The following is a 14,233-nucleotide window of genomic DNA, read 5'->3' on the forward strand; positions in this document are numbered from 1 at the left end:
TGTGAGTCATTGTATCAAGCTCGCGAGCTTGATGTAAAGCTTGACATCAATGCACATAAGCAGCTTTAGATTGACCTCTGTAACTTTTGGAGTCGCGCTTTAGCATAATATCCTCCTGTTCTATGCGTAAGTGTGGAATGTAGGAGGGTCACTCATTTAAGGGGACATCTTGGTAACTGTGAGTCATTGCATCAAACTCGCGAGCTTGATGTAAAGCTTGACATCAATGCACATGAGCAGCTTTAGATTAACCTCTAACTTTTGGAGTCGCGCTTTAGCATAATATCCTCCTGTTCTATGCGTAAGTGTGGAATGTAGGAGGGTCACTCATTTAAGGGGACCGGCCTCGGTGGCTCAGTTGGTAGCGTGTTCGCCTTCTGATCCCGAGATCGCGGGTTCGAACCCGGCCGAGGACGCCAGCAACTTGGTGGCAGGGTACAAGTTGCTTAGACACGCCGTCTTCCGCGAGGGACGTTAAATACGGGGTGCCGTGTGATGAGCTTTCATCGCACGTTAAAGAACCCTCAGGTGGGCAAAAGCAATCCACAGACCGACCGCTGTGGCGTCGCTCATGATCTTAGTTGTCTTGCGACGTAAACCCCCAATTATTATTAATATTATTATCATTTAAGGGGACATCTTGGTAACTGTGAGTCATTGCATCAAACTCGCGAGCTTGATGTAAAGCTTGACATCAATGCACATGAGCAGCTGTAGATTAACCTCTGTAACTTTTGGAGTCGCGCTTTAGCATAATATCCTCCTGTTCTATGCGTAAGTGTGGAATGTAGGAGGGTCACTCATTTAAGGGGACATCTTGGTAACTGTGAGTCATTGCATCAAGCTCGCGAGCTTGATGTAAAGCTTGACATCAGTGCACATAAGCAGCTTTAGATTAACCTCTGTAACTTTTGGAGTCGCGCTTTAGCATAATATCCTCCTGTTCCATGCGTAAGTGTGGAATGTAGGAGGGTCACTCATTTAAGGGGACATCTTGGTAACTGTGAGTCATTGCATCAAGCTCGCGAGCTTGATGTAAAGCTTGACATCAGTGCACATAAGCAGCTTTAGATTAACCTCTGTAACTTTTGGAGTCGCGCTTTAGCATAATATCCTCCTGTTCTATGCGTAAGTGTGGAATGTAGGAGGGTCACTCATTTAAGGGGACATCTTGGTAACTGTGAGTCATTGCATCAAGCTCGCGAGCTTGATGTAAAGCTTGACACCAATGCACATAAGCAGCTTTAGATTAACCTCTGTAACTTTTGGAGTCGCGCTTTAGCATAATATCCTCCTGTTCTATGCGTAAGTGTGGAATGTAGGAGGGTCACTCATTTAAGGGGACATCTTGGTAACTGTGAGTCATTGCATCAAGCTCGCGAGCTTGATGTAAAGCTTGACATCAATGCACATAAGCAGCTTTAGATTAACCTCTGTAACTTTCGGAGTCGCGCTTTAGCATAATATCCTCCTGTTCTATGCGTAAGTGTGGAATGTAGGAGAGTCACTCATTTAAGGGGACATCTTGGTAACTGTGAGTCATTGCATCAAGCTCGCGAGCTTGATGTAAAGCTTGACATCAATGCACATAAGCAGCTTTAGATTAACCTCTGTAACTTTTGGAGTCGCGCTTTAGCATAATATCCTCCTGTTCTATGCGTAAGTGTGGAATGTAGGAGGGTCACTCATTTAAGGGGACATCTTGGTAACTGTGAGTCATTGCATCAAACTCGCGAGCTTGATGTAAAGCTTGACATCAATGCACATGAGCAGCTTTAGATTAACCTCTAACTTTTGGAGTCGCGCTTTAGCATAATATCCTCCTGTTCTATGCGTAAGTGTGGAATGTAGGAGGGTCACTCATTTAAGGGGACCGGCCTCGGTGGCTCAGTTGGTAGCGTGTTCGCCTTCTGATCCCGAGATCGCGGGTTCGAACCCGGCCGAGGACGCCAGCAACTTGGTGGCAAGGTACAAGTTGCTTAGACACGCCGTCTTCCGCGAGGGACGTTAAATACGGGGTGCCGTGTGATGAGCTTTCATCGCACGTTAAAGAACCCTCAGGTGGGCAAAAGCAATCCACAGACCGACCGCTGTGGCGTCGCTCATGATCTCAGTTGTCTCGCGACGTAAACCCCCAATTATTATTAATATTATTATCATTTAAGGGGACATCTTGGTAACTGTGAGTTATTGCATCAAACTCGCGAGCTTGATGTAAAGCTTGACATCAATGCACATGAGCAGCTGTAGATTAACCTCTAACTTTTGGAGTCGCGCTTTAGCATAATATCCTCCTGTTCTATGCGTAAGTGTGGAATGTAGGAGGGTCACTCATTTAAGGGGACATCTTGGTAACTGTGAGTCATTGCATCAAGCTCGCGAGCTTGATGTAAAACTTGATATCAGTGCACATAAGCAGCTTTAGATTAACCTCTGTAACTTTTGGAGTCACGCTTTAGCATAATATCCTCCTGTTCTATGCTTAAGTGTGGAATGTAGGAGGGTCACTCATTTAAGGGGACATCTTGGTAACTGTGAGTCATTGCATCAAGCTCGCGAGCTTGATGTAAAGCTTGACATCAATGCACATAAGCAGCTTTAGATTAACCTCTGTAACTTTTGGAGTCGCGCTTTAGCATAATATCCTCCTGTTCTATGCGTAAGTGTGGAATGTAGGAGGGTCACTCATTTAAGGGGACATCTTGGTAACTGTGAGTCATTGCATCAAGCTCGCGAGCTTGATGTAAAGCTTGACATCAGTGCACATAAGCAGCTTTAGATTAACCTCTGTAACTTTTGGAGTCGCGCTTTAGCATAATATCCTCCTGTTCTATGCGTAAGTGTGGAATGTAGGAGGGTCACTCATTTAAGGGGACATCTTGGTAACTGTGAGTCATTGCATCAAGCTCGCGAGCTTGATGTAAAGCTTGACATCAGTGCACATAAGCAGCTTTAGATTAACCTCTGTAACTTTTGGAGTCGCGCTTTAGCATAATATCCTCCTGTTCTATGCGTAAGTGTGGAATGTAGGAGGGTCACTCATTTAAGGGGACATCTTGGTAACTGTGAGTCATTGCATCAAGCTCGCGAGCTTGATGTAAAGCTTGACATCAGTGCACATAAGCAGCTTTAGATTAACCTCTGTAACTTTTGGAGTCGCGCTTTAGCATAATATCCTCCTGTTCTATGCGTAAGTGTGGAATGTAGGAGGGTCACTCATTTAAGGGGACATCTTGGTAACTGTGAGTCATTGCATCAAGCTCGCGAGCTTGATGTAAAGCTTGACATCAGTGCACATAAGCAGCTTTAGATTAACCTCTGTAACTTTTGGAGTCGCGCTTTAGCATAATATCCTCCTGTTCTATGCGTAAGTGTGGAATGTAGGAGGGTCACTCATTTAAGGGGACATCTTGGTAACTGTGAGTCATTGCATCAAGCTCGCGAGCTTGATGTAAAGCTTGACATCAGTGCACATAAGCAGCTTTAGATTAACCTCTGTAACTTTTGGAGTCGCGCTTTAGCATAATATCCTCCTGTTCTATGCGTAAGTGTGGAATGTAGGAGGGTCACTCATTTAAGGGGACATCTTGGTAACTGTGAGTCATTGCATCAAGCTCGCGAGCTTGATGTAAAGCTTGACATCAGTGCACATAAGCAGCTTTAGATTAACCTCTGTAACTTTTGGAGTCGCGCTTTAGCATAATATCCTCCTGTTCTATGCGTAAGTGTGGAATGTAGGAGGGTCACTCATTTAAGGGGACATCTTGGTAACTGTGAGTCATTGCATCAAGCTCGCGAGCTTGATGTAAAGCTTGACATCAGTGCACATAAGCAGCTTTAGATTAACCTCTGTAACTTTTGGAGTCGCGCTTTAGCATAATATCCTCCTGTTCTATGCGTAAGTGTGGAATGTAGGAGGGTCACTCATTTAAGGGGACATCTTGGTAACTGTGAGTCATTGCATCAAGCTCGCGAGCTTGATGTAAAGCTTGACATCAGTGCACATAAGCAGCTTTAGATTAACCTCTGTAACTTTTGGAGTCGCGCTTTAGCATAATATCCTCCTGTTCTATGCGTAAGTGTGGAATGTAGGAGGGTCACTCATTTAAGGGGACATCTTGGTAACTGTGAGTCATTGCATCAAGCTCGCGAGCTTGATGTAAAGCTTGACACCAATGCACATAAGCAGCTTTAGATTAACCTCTAACTTTTGGAGTCGCGCTTTAGCATAATATCCTCGTGTTCTATGCGTAAGTGTGGAATGTAGGAGGGTCACTCATTTAAGGGGACATCTTGGTAACTGTGAGTCATTGCATCAAGCTCGCGAGCTTGATGTAAAGCTTGACATCAATGCACATAAGCAGCTTTAGATTAACCTCTGTAACTTTTGGAGTCGCGCTTTAGCATAATATCCTCCTGTTCCATGCGTAAGTGTGGAATGTAGGAGGGTCACTCATTTAAGGGGACATCTTGGTAACTGTGAGTCATTGCATCAAGCTCGCGAGCTTGATGTAAAGCTTGATATCAGTGCACATAAGCAGCTTTAGATTAACCTCTGTAACTTTTGGAGTCACGCTTTAGCATAATATCCTCCTGTTCTATGCTTAAGTGTGGAATGTAGGAGGGTCACTCATTTAAGGGGACATCTTGGTAACTGTGAGTCATTGCATCAAGCTCGCGAGCTTGATGTAAAGCTTGACATCAATGCACATAAGCAGCTTTAGATTAACCTCTGTAACTTTTGGAGTCGCGCTTTAGCATAATATCCTCCTGTTCTATGCGTAAGTGTGGAATGTAGGAGGGTCACTCATTTAAGGGGACATCTTGGTAACTGTGAGTCATTGCATCAAGCTCGCGAGCTTGATGTAAAGCTTGACATCAGTGCACATAAGCAGCTTTAGATTAACCTCTGTAACTTTTGGAGTCGCGCTTTAGCATAATATCCTCCTGTTCTATGCGTAAGTGTGGAATGTAGGAGGGTCACTCATTTAAGGGGACATCTTGGTAACTGTGAGTCATTGCATCAAGCTCGCGAGCTTGATGTAAAGCTTGACATCAGTGCACATAAGCAGCTTTAGATTAACCTCTGTAACTTTTGGAGTCGCGCTTTAGCATAATATCCTCCTGTTCTATGCGTAAGTGTGGAATGTAGGAGGGTCACTCATTTAAGGGGACATCTTGGTAACTGTGAGTCATTGCATCAAGCTCGCGAGCTTGATGTAAAGCTTGACACCAATGCACATAAGCAGCTTTAGATTAACCTCTAACTTTTGGAGTCGCGCTTTAGCATAATATCCTCCTGTTCTATGCGTAAGTGTGGAATGTAGGAGGGTCACTCATTTAAGGGGACATCTTGGTAACTGTGAGTCATTGCATCAAGCTCGCGAGCTTGATGTAAAGCTTGACACCAATGCACATAAGCAGCTTTAGATTAACCTCTAACTTTTGGAGTCGCGCTTTAGCATAATATCCTCGTGTTCTATGCGTAAGTGTGGAATGTAGGAGGGTCACTCATTTAAGGGGACATCTTGGTAACTGTGAGTCATTGCATCAAGCTCGCGAGCTTGATGTAAAGCTTGACATCAATGCACATAAGCAGCTTTAGATTAACCTCTGTAACTTTTGGAGTCGCGCTTTAGCATAATATCCTCCTGTTCCATGCGTAAGTGTGGAATGTAGGAGGGTCACTCATTTAAGGGGACATCTTGGTAACTGTGAGTCATTGCATCAAGCTCGCGAGCTTGATGTAAAGCTTGATATCAGTGCACATAAGCAGCTTTAGATTAACCTCTGTAACTTTTGGAGTCACGCTTTAGCATAATATCCTCCTGTTCTATGCTTAAGTGTGGAATGTAGGAGGGTCACTCATTTAAGGGGACATCTTGGTAACTGTGAGTCATTGCATCAAGCTCGCGAGCTTGATGTAAAGCTTGACATCAATGCACATAAGCAGCTTTAGATTAACCTCTGTAACTTTTGGAGTCGCGCTTTAGCATAATATCCTCCTGTTCTATGCGTAAGTGTGGAATGTAGGAGGGTCACTCATTTAAGGGGACATCTTGGTAACTGTGAGTCATTGCATCAAGCTCGCGAGCTTGATGTAAAGCTTGACATCAGTGCACATAAGCAGCTTTAGATTAACCTCTGTAACTTTTGGAGTCGCGCTTTAGCATAATATCCTCCTGTTCTATGCGTAAGTGTGGAATGTAGGAGGGTCACTCATTTAAGGGGACATCTTGGTAACTGTGAGTCATTGCATCAAGCTCGCGAGCTTGATGTAAAGCTTGACACCAATGCACATAAGCAGCTTTAGATTAACCTCTAACTTTTGGAGTCACGCTTTAGCATAATATCCTCCTGTTCTATGCGTAAGTGTGGAATGTAGGAGGGTCACTCATTTAAGGGGACATCTTGGTAACTGTGAGTCATTGCATGAAGCTCGCGAGCTTGATGTAAAGCTTGACATCAATGCACATAAGCAGCTTTAGATTTACCTCTGTAACTTTTGGAGTCGCGCTTTAGCATAATATCCTCCTGTTCTATGCGTAAGTGTGGAATGTAGGAGGGTCACTCATTTAAGGGGACATCTTGGTAACTGTGAGTCATTGCATCAAGCTCGCGAGCTTGATGTAAAGCTTGACATCAATGCACATAAGCAGCTTTAGATTAACCTCTGTAACTTTTGGAGTCGCGCTTTAGCATAATATCCTCCTGTTCTATGCGTAAGTGTGGAATGTAGGAGGGTCACTCATTTAAGGGGACATCTTGGTAACTGTGAGTCATTGCATCACGCTCGCGAGCTTGATGTAAAGCTTGACATCAATGCACATAAGCAGCTTTAGATTAACCTCTGTAACTTTTGGAGTCGCGCTTTAGCATAATATCCTCCTGTTCTATGCGTAAGTGTGGAATGTAGGAGGGTCACTCATTTAAGGGGACATCTTGGTAACTGTGAGTCATTGCATCAAGCTCGCGAGCTTGATGTAAAGCTTGACATCAGTGCACATAAGCAGCTTTAGATTAACCTCTGTAACTTTTGGAGTCGCGCTTTAGCATAATATCCTCCTGTTCCATGCGTAAGTGTGGAATGTAGGAGGGTCACTCATTTAAGGGGACATCTTGGTAACTGTGAGTCATTGCATCAAGCTCGCGAGCTTGATGTAAAGCTTGACATCAGTGCACATAAGCAGCTTTAGATTAACCTCTGTAACTTTTGGAGTCGCGCTTTAGCATAATATCCTCCTGTTCTATGCGTAAGTGTGGAATGTAGGAGGGTCACTCATTTAAGGGGACATCTTGGTAACTGTGAGTCATTGCATCAAGCTCGCGAGCTTGATGTAAAGCTTGACACCAATGCACATAAGCAGCTTTAGATTAACCTCTAACTTTTGGAGTCGCGCTTTAGCATAATATCCTCCTGTTCTATGCGTAAGTGTGGAATGTAGGAGGGTCACTCATTTAAGGGGACATCTTGGTAACTGTGAGTCATTGCATCAAGGTCGCGAGCTTGATGTAAAGCTTGACATCAATGCACATAAGCAGCTTTAGATTTACCTCTGTAACTTTTGGAGTCGCGCTTTAGCATAATATCCTCCTGTTCTATGCGTAAGTGTGGAATGTAGGAGGGTCACTCATTTAAGGGGACATCTTGGTAACTGTGAGTCATTGCATCAAGCTCGCGAGCTTGACGTAAAGCTTGACATCAATGCACATAAGCAGCTTTAGATTAACCTCTGTAACTTTTGGAGTCGCGCTTTAGCATAATATCCTCCTGTTCTATGCGTAAGTGTGGAATGTAGGAGGGTCACTCATTTAAGGGGACATCTTGGTAACTGTGAGTCATTGCATCAAGCTCGCGAGCTTGATGTAAAGCTTGACATCAATGCACATAAGCAGCTTTAGATTAACCTCTGTAACTTTTGGAGTCGCGCTTTAGCATAATATCCTCCTGTTCTATGCGTAAGTGTGGAATGTAGGAGGGTCACTCATTTAAGGGGACATCTTGGTAACTGTGAGTCATTGCATCAAGCTCGCGAGCTTGATGTAAAGCTTGATATCAGTGCACATAAGCAGCTTTAGATTAACCTCTGTAACTTTTGGAGTCACGCTTTAGCATAATATCCTCCTGTTCTATGCTTAAGTGTGGAATGTAGGAGGGTCACTCATTTAAGGGGACATCTTGGTAACTGTGAGTCATTGCATCAAGCTCGCGAGCTTGATGTAAAGCTTGATATCAGTGCACATAAGCAGCTTTAGATTAACCTCTGTAACTTTTGGAGTCACGCTTTAGCATAATATCCTCCTGTTCTATGCTTAAGTGTGGAATGTAGGAGGGTCACTCATTTAAGGGGACATCTTGGTAACTGTGAGTCATTGCATCAAGCTCGCGAGCTTGATGTAAAGCTTGATATCAGTGCACATAAGCAGCTTTAGATTAACCTCTGTAACTTTTGGAGTCACGCTTTAGCATAATATCCTCCTGTTCTATGCTTAAGTGTGGAATGTAGGAGGGTCACTCATTTAAGGGGACATCTTGGTAACTGTGAGTCATTGCATCAAGCTCGCGAGCTTGATGTAAAGCTTGACATCAATGCACATAAGCAGCTTTAGATTAACCTCTGTAACTTTTGGAGTCGCGCTTTAGCATAATATCCTCCTGTTCTATGCGTAAGTGTGGAATGTAGGAGGGTCACTCATTTAAGGGGACATCTTGGTAACTGTGAGTCATTGCATCAAGCTCGCGAGCTTGATGTAAAGCTTGACACCAATGCACATAAGCAGCTTTAGATTAACCTCTAACTTTTGGAGTCGCGCTTTAGCATAATATCCTCCTGTTCTATGCGTAAGTGTGGAATGTAGGAGGGTCACTCATTTAAGGGGACATCTTGGTAACTGTGAGTCATTGCATCAAGCTCGCGAGCTTGATGTAAAGCTTGACATCAATGCACATAAGCAGCTTTAGATTTACCTCTGTAACTTTTGGAGTCGCGCTTTAGCATAATATCCTCCTGTTCTATGCGTAAGTGTGGAATGTAGGAGGGTCACTCATTTAAGGGGACATCTTGGTAACTGTGAGTCATTGCATCAAGCTCGCGAGCTTGATGTAAAGCTTGACATCAATGCACATAAGCAGCTTTAGATTAACCTCTGTAACTTTTGGAGTCGCGCTTTAGCATAATATCCTCCTGTTCTATGCGTAAGTGTGGAATGTAGGAGGGTCACTCATTTAAGGGGACATCTTGGTAACTGTGAGTCATTGCATCAAGGTCGCGAGCTTGATGTAAAGCTTGACATCAATGCACATAAGCAGCTTTAGATTAACCTCTGTAACTTTTGGAGTCGCGCTTTAGCATAATATCCTCCTGTTCTATGCGTAAGTGTGGAATGTAGGAGGGTCACTCATTTAAGGGGACATCTTGGTAACTGTGAGTCATTGCATCAAGCTCGCGAGCTTGATGTAAAGCTTGACATCAGTGCACATAAGCAGCTTTAGATTAACCTCTGTAACTTTTGGAGTCGCGCTTTAGCATAATATCCTCCTGTTCCATGCGTAAGTGTGGAATGTAGGAGGGTCACTCATTTAAGGGGACATCTTGGTAACTGTGAGTCATTGCATCAAGCTCGCGAGCTTGATGTAAAGCTTGACATCAGTGCACATAAGCAGCTTTAGATTAACCTCTGTAACTTTTGGAGTCGCGCTTTAGCATAATATCCTCCTGTTCTATGCGTAAGTGTGGAATGTAGGAGGGTCACTCATTTAAGGGGACATCTTGGTAACTGTGAGTCATTGCATCAAGCTCGCGAGCTTGATGTAAAGCTTGACACCAATGCACATAAGCAGCTTTAGATTAACCTCTAACTTTTGGAGTCGCGCTTTAGCATAATATCCTCCTGTTCTATGCGTAAGTGTGGAATGTAGGAGGGTCACTCATTTAAGGGGACATCTTGGTAACTGTGAGTCATTGCATCAAGGTCGCGAGCTTGATGTAAAGCTTGACATCAATGCACATAAGCAGCTTTAGATTTACCTCTGTAACTTTTGGAGTCGCGCTTTAGCATAATATCCTCCTGTTCTATGCGTAAGTGTGGAATGTAGGAGGGTCACTCATTTAAGGGGACATCTTGGTAACTGTGAGTCATTGCATCAAGCTCGCGAGCTTGACGTAAAGCTTGACATCAATGCACATAAGCAGCTTTAGATTAACCTCTGTAACTTTTGGAGTCGCGCTTTAGCATAATATCCTCCTGTTCTATGCGTAAGTGTGGAATGTAGGAGGGTCACTCATTTAAGGGGACATCTTGGTAACTGTGAGTCATTGCATCAAGCTCGCGAGCTTGATGTAAAGCTTGACATCAATGCACATAAGCAGCTTTAGATTAACCTCTGTAACTTTTGGAGTCGCGCTTTAGCATAATATCCTCCTGTTCTATGCATAAGTGTGGAATGTAGGAGGGTCACTCATTTAAGGGGACATCTTGGTAACTGTGAGTCATTGCACCAAGCTCGCGAGCTTGATGTAGAGCTTGACGTCAATGCACATAAGCAGCTTTTTAGATTAACCTCTAACTTTTGGAGTCGCGCTTTATCATAATATCCCTTTGTTCAATGCATAAGTGTGGAATGCTGGAGGGTAACCTAATTTTAAGGGACATTTTGGTAGCTGTGATTCCTTGGATCAAGCTCGTGAGCTTGATGTAAACGTTGACATCAGTGCATATAAGCAGCTCTGTAGATTAACCCCTACAATTTTGGGAGTCGCTTTTTATGACAAGGTCCTTCTGCTCATTGTGTACGTGTGGAATGCAGGAGGGTAACCTCATTTAAAGGGAGGTTTTGCTAGGTGTGATACAGTGGATCGAGCTCGCGAGCTTGATGTAAATATTGAGATCGATGCATGTCTTTTAGATTTATTCCGCATAACTTTCGGTGTGACAACCTATTTAGGCGTTGCCTCTCAAATCCTACACGTATGGGAGGAGATGCATGGGCGAAACCAATTACACACGTACATAATTCTTTATTTACGTTGTTTTTGAGGTGAAAGACACATTTACTCCGTTATATACAAGCCATGCACAACACACACAGACAGCAGGAACAAAGTAGCACTAATAAAATACTGAGATGATTAGAACATGCTATATGGCATTGTTTGAGTGCACGTACATGGCAGGTGGCTGCCAACAATGCACAGTGAGCACCATCTGATCACTCACTCTGTGATTGCTGTTCCGAGACCGCTACATACAAAGCTTTTACTTGCTTAGTCAGGAAGATTTCCAATTTATTCACTGTATATTATGGGTTTCTGTACACAATCAAAGAGTAACTGAATGGACTACAAACTTCCTATGATCAAATGGCTGCCAAGAGGGGAAAAAAAACGGACGGACAGTAAGAAAAGTATGGTTCATTCCACTTTGGTAACCAGGGTTCCAGAGTGAACCGAAAACCTGAATCGAAAACCGAAACAAAGATATATATATTTTTGGGCAAACGGGAACGGAACAAAAACAGAAACAAAAGTTTATACTCCGTAGGGAAAAAGAAAACATGTTTTTCGGTTCATATTTTTATAATGAATATGATTTCGGTTCAAATGGAGAACCGAATTATTTGGCCCTTAAGTGTACGTAGTGCAAGACCAAGTCCACAATACATGGCATCCATCGGTGTTTGGGTAGGAAGCTCCAGAAACCTCCTCACATTACAACAATGTTCCAGATCGCAAGATGGGCTCCTTGTTTTTGTCCATATATAAGTAGCATGGTAGGACCTTGTAACCCCTCTCTTTATTTCTCTCTCTGTTGGAAAGAATAAAGGGAGATTATCTTCGCTGCAATCAATCCTCCTTACATGGTGTGAAACTGAACCGGCTTCAAACTGTTATTTTTTTACTCCGGAGCTTAACCGGAACTAAACTGTTTTCTTTGTACCGAAACAAAAACCGGAACGAAAAACCTTTCGGTTCGACGTCCTGTTGGTGACTTATCGCTTGGTTCAAAGGTTTTGCTCAGCACATTTCTATGGGAAACATATACGCATCAGATAACTTGATGTAAGCAAAGCACTTTATGCACAAAAGTTAGGTTGCTACAGAAAAACAATCTCAAACTGCGTTTGAAATCATCACAGTTTTCCCATCATTTCTTAAAACGTATCTTTCAATAGTTCAATCCAATTTTTGTGGTTCAACGAGGCAGAATTAATGAAGCTCTACTACATTTCAAATGAGAAAGGATTTCAACAATGTTCCAAATGATAATACACGAGCAATACCCAGATTAATATGACCACTTGAGCTCAATACAAGCACTTTTAGTTTGGAAGCTCCGTTCAATGAGCACATTTATGAGAATGCCCCACTTATCTTTCTCAGATGCAATAACGAGTTAATATTTAATACAATCTGTAATGCGAGCAAGTGTTGATGCAAAATGATGAAATATCACAGCGATGCAACATCTGCAGGCACTGGTGTTTTTTGAAAGTGAGTGATATGTATTCACAATTGCACACACGTGCTGAGTAATACGTGGCACATTTAAATGCCAAAGCTGCAGAGAGCAAGCTGGGCCAACTGCAAATAACACTCTCTAATGACATTGATCATTTGCTCAAAGCAAACACATCTGCACTGCTATAGACTGCCTGAAGATTGTGCTAAGCACACTCAAACTATTTTCACACCAACTCCCATACGTGGCTTTTCGTAAGTCACACGTAAATGCAAATGGTTGGCTCAACTTTGTTGCCTTTGCTATATATAGTAATGCCCTATAACAAGGATATAGTAAAACGGAAGCTATACATGTGACAGTTTGAATGCAATGCCATGTCAAGCCCTGGATGTGTAAACATGAGATGAAATTGTCTTTGGTGATATTTCTTGTACATTGTGCAAACCGAAAATAATAAGAAGAATTACAACTAGTACCATCGTAAAAATGCAACATTGATTTGTAAATATTTGGCAGAAAAAATGTTGACAACAATGTACTTGTACAAACATAAGGATACATAAATACGGACAATCAGTAGATAAAATGCATGCCTTAGAAACGTAGGTTACATAAAGGGAGCTCCATCACTTATGCTGTGGTGACACTAAACCAATTTGTGACTGGACTGGAAGATTGTTGAGTGCTATTAAGGAACTTTTCACGGAGCTAGCCTTTAACGTGCACCCATACATTACCAAACTGGAGAAATTGGGATGTGCGTTTGTGGCAGTGTGCCAAACATAAGTGTAACAGATAGCCCAGACAGGCTACATAAAGGACAAACACAACATGGGACAAAGTGAACAAGTAATGGCTTCTTCGTGAATTACTTGTTCAACAAGTGTAACCTTTTCACCCATTTCTCAGTTGAACTGTTTCTTATAAATTCCGTGTAAACATAAATAGAGGCAAATTGAAGCCGTGTAAACAGCAGTAAAAAGTAGTATATGCCACGCAACTTGGGTAAATGTTTCATGTGTCATTTGTAGGCAGCACCACTCCCAACAAAGATTCTGTTCTTGCATCTGTTGAGGAAGAGCAATAATGGCAACAAAGAAAACAAAAGAGAAATATATAAAACAGTGACAAGATATTGTTATGGCAGTAGTAAATAGGTTGCAACTACCCATGCCCTTATTACAAACCTTTGGCTGGGCGCCCGCTTGGCCAGCTGCGTTTTACCTGAGGGCAGAGACTCTGTTCCAAGCCTCAGAGTTACACTGACAACGTGAGGGCAGCGTGTAATGGGGACATAGCATGGACTAGTTTCTGCGATGCCAAAAGGCACCGAGACGTCAAACGTTGTCCTTCATCTCAACATCGAGGAATTCCCTGAGGGCTGAAAGGGCAAACTGCAGACGGCCACGTAGTGAGTCTTCGCAGCCCTTGCTGGCAATGTCGTTCAGCGAGTAGAAACAAGACTGACGGTCTTCGTTGATGTAGAGCAGAAGGCAATGGTTGGCGTTGATGACCAGTTTTGTGTGATCCTTGAAGAAATTCACCTGGAATGCAGAGAAGGTGCCATCGAGTTCTCAAACAGCACGCACGAAAACCCACCTGAAGTGTGGAGCAGCTTAGTTGCATGACAATTGCTTGTGTTGTTCGCACCCAACGTTTCATGTATGGGATACATTTCTTCTTCTTACTAGATGCTTCTATTGCTGGGACGAGGTCAGCGCCCTGGAGAAGGCCATTCCAAATTACTGACCATTCTTGTATTCATAATGAC

The 14,233-nt window shown here is 43.0% G+C and overlaps 1 protein-coding gene across 1 annotated transcript in view; it reads right to left on the bottom strand.

The window, feature by feature from the left end:
- Positions 1 to 12,058: 12,058 nt before the first annotated feature.
- Positions 12,059 to 14,233, bottom strand: part of LOC135390572 (serine/threonine-protein kinase PLK1-like) — a 33,241-nt gene continuing 31,066 nt past the window's right edge. Inside the window, exons 12-13 of the mRNA XM_064620308.1 lie at positions 14,062 to 14,184; positions 12,059 to 14,006 (exon numbers count right to left, since the gene is read on the bottom strand). Of these exons, the coding sequence (XP_064476378.1) occupies positions 13,800 to 14,006; positions 14,062 to 14,184 (330 nt within the window). The 3' untranslated portion in view covers positions 12,059 to 13,799. The remainder of the gene's footprint in view (positions 14,007 to 14,061; positions 14,185 to 14,233) is intronic.

Source organism: Ornithodoros turicata, chromosome 4 (genome assembly GCF_037126465.1).
Source record: "Ornithodoros turicata isolate Travis chromosome 4, ASM3712646v1, whole genome shotgun sequence".
NCBI lineage: Eukaryota > Metazoa > Arthropoda > Arachnida > Ixodida > Argasidae > Ornithodoros > Ornithodoros turicata.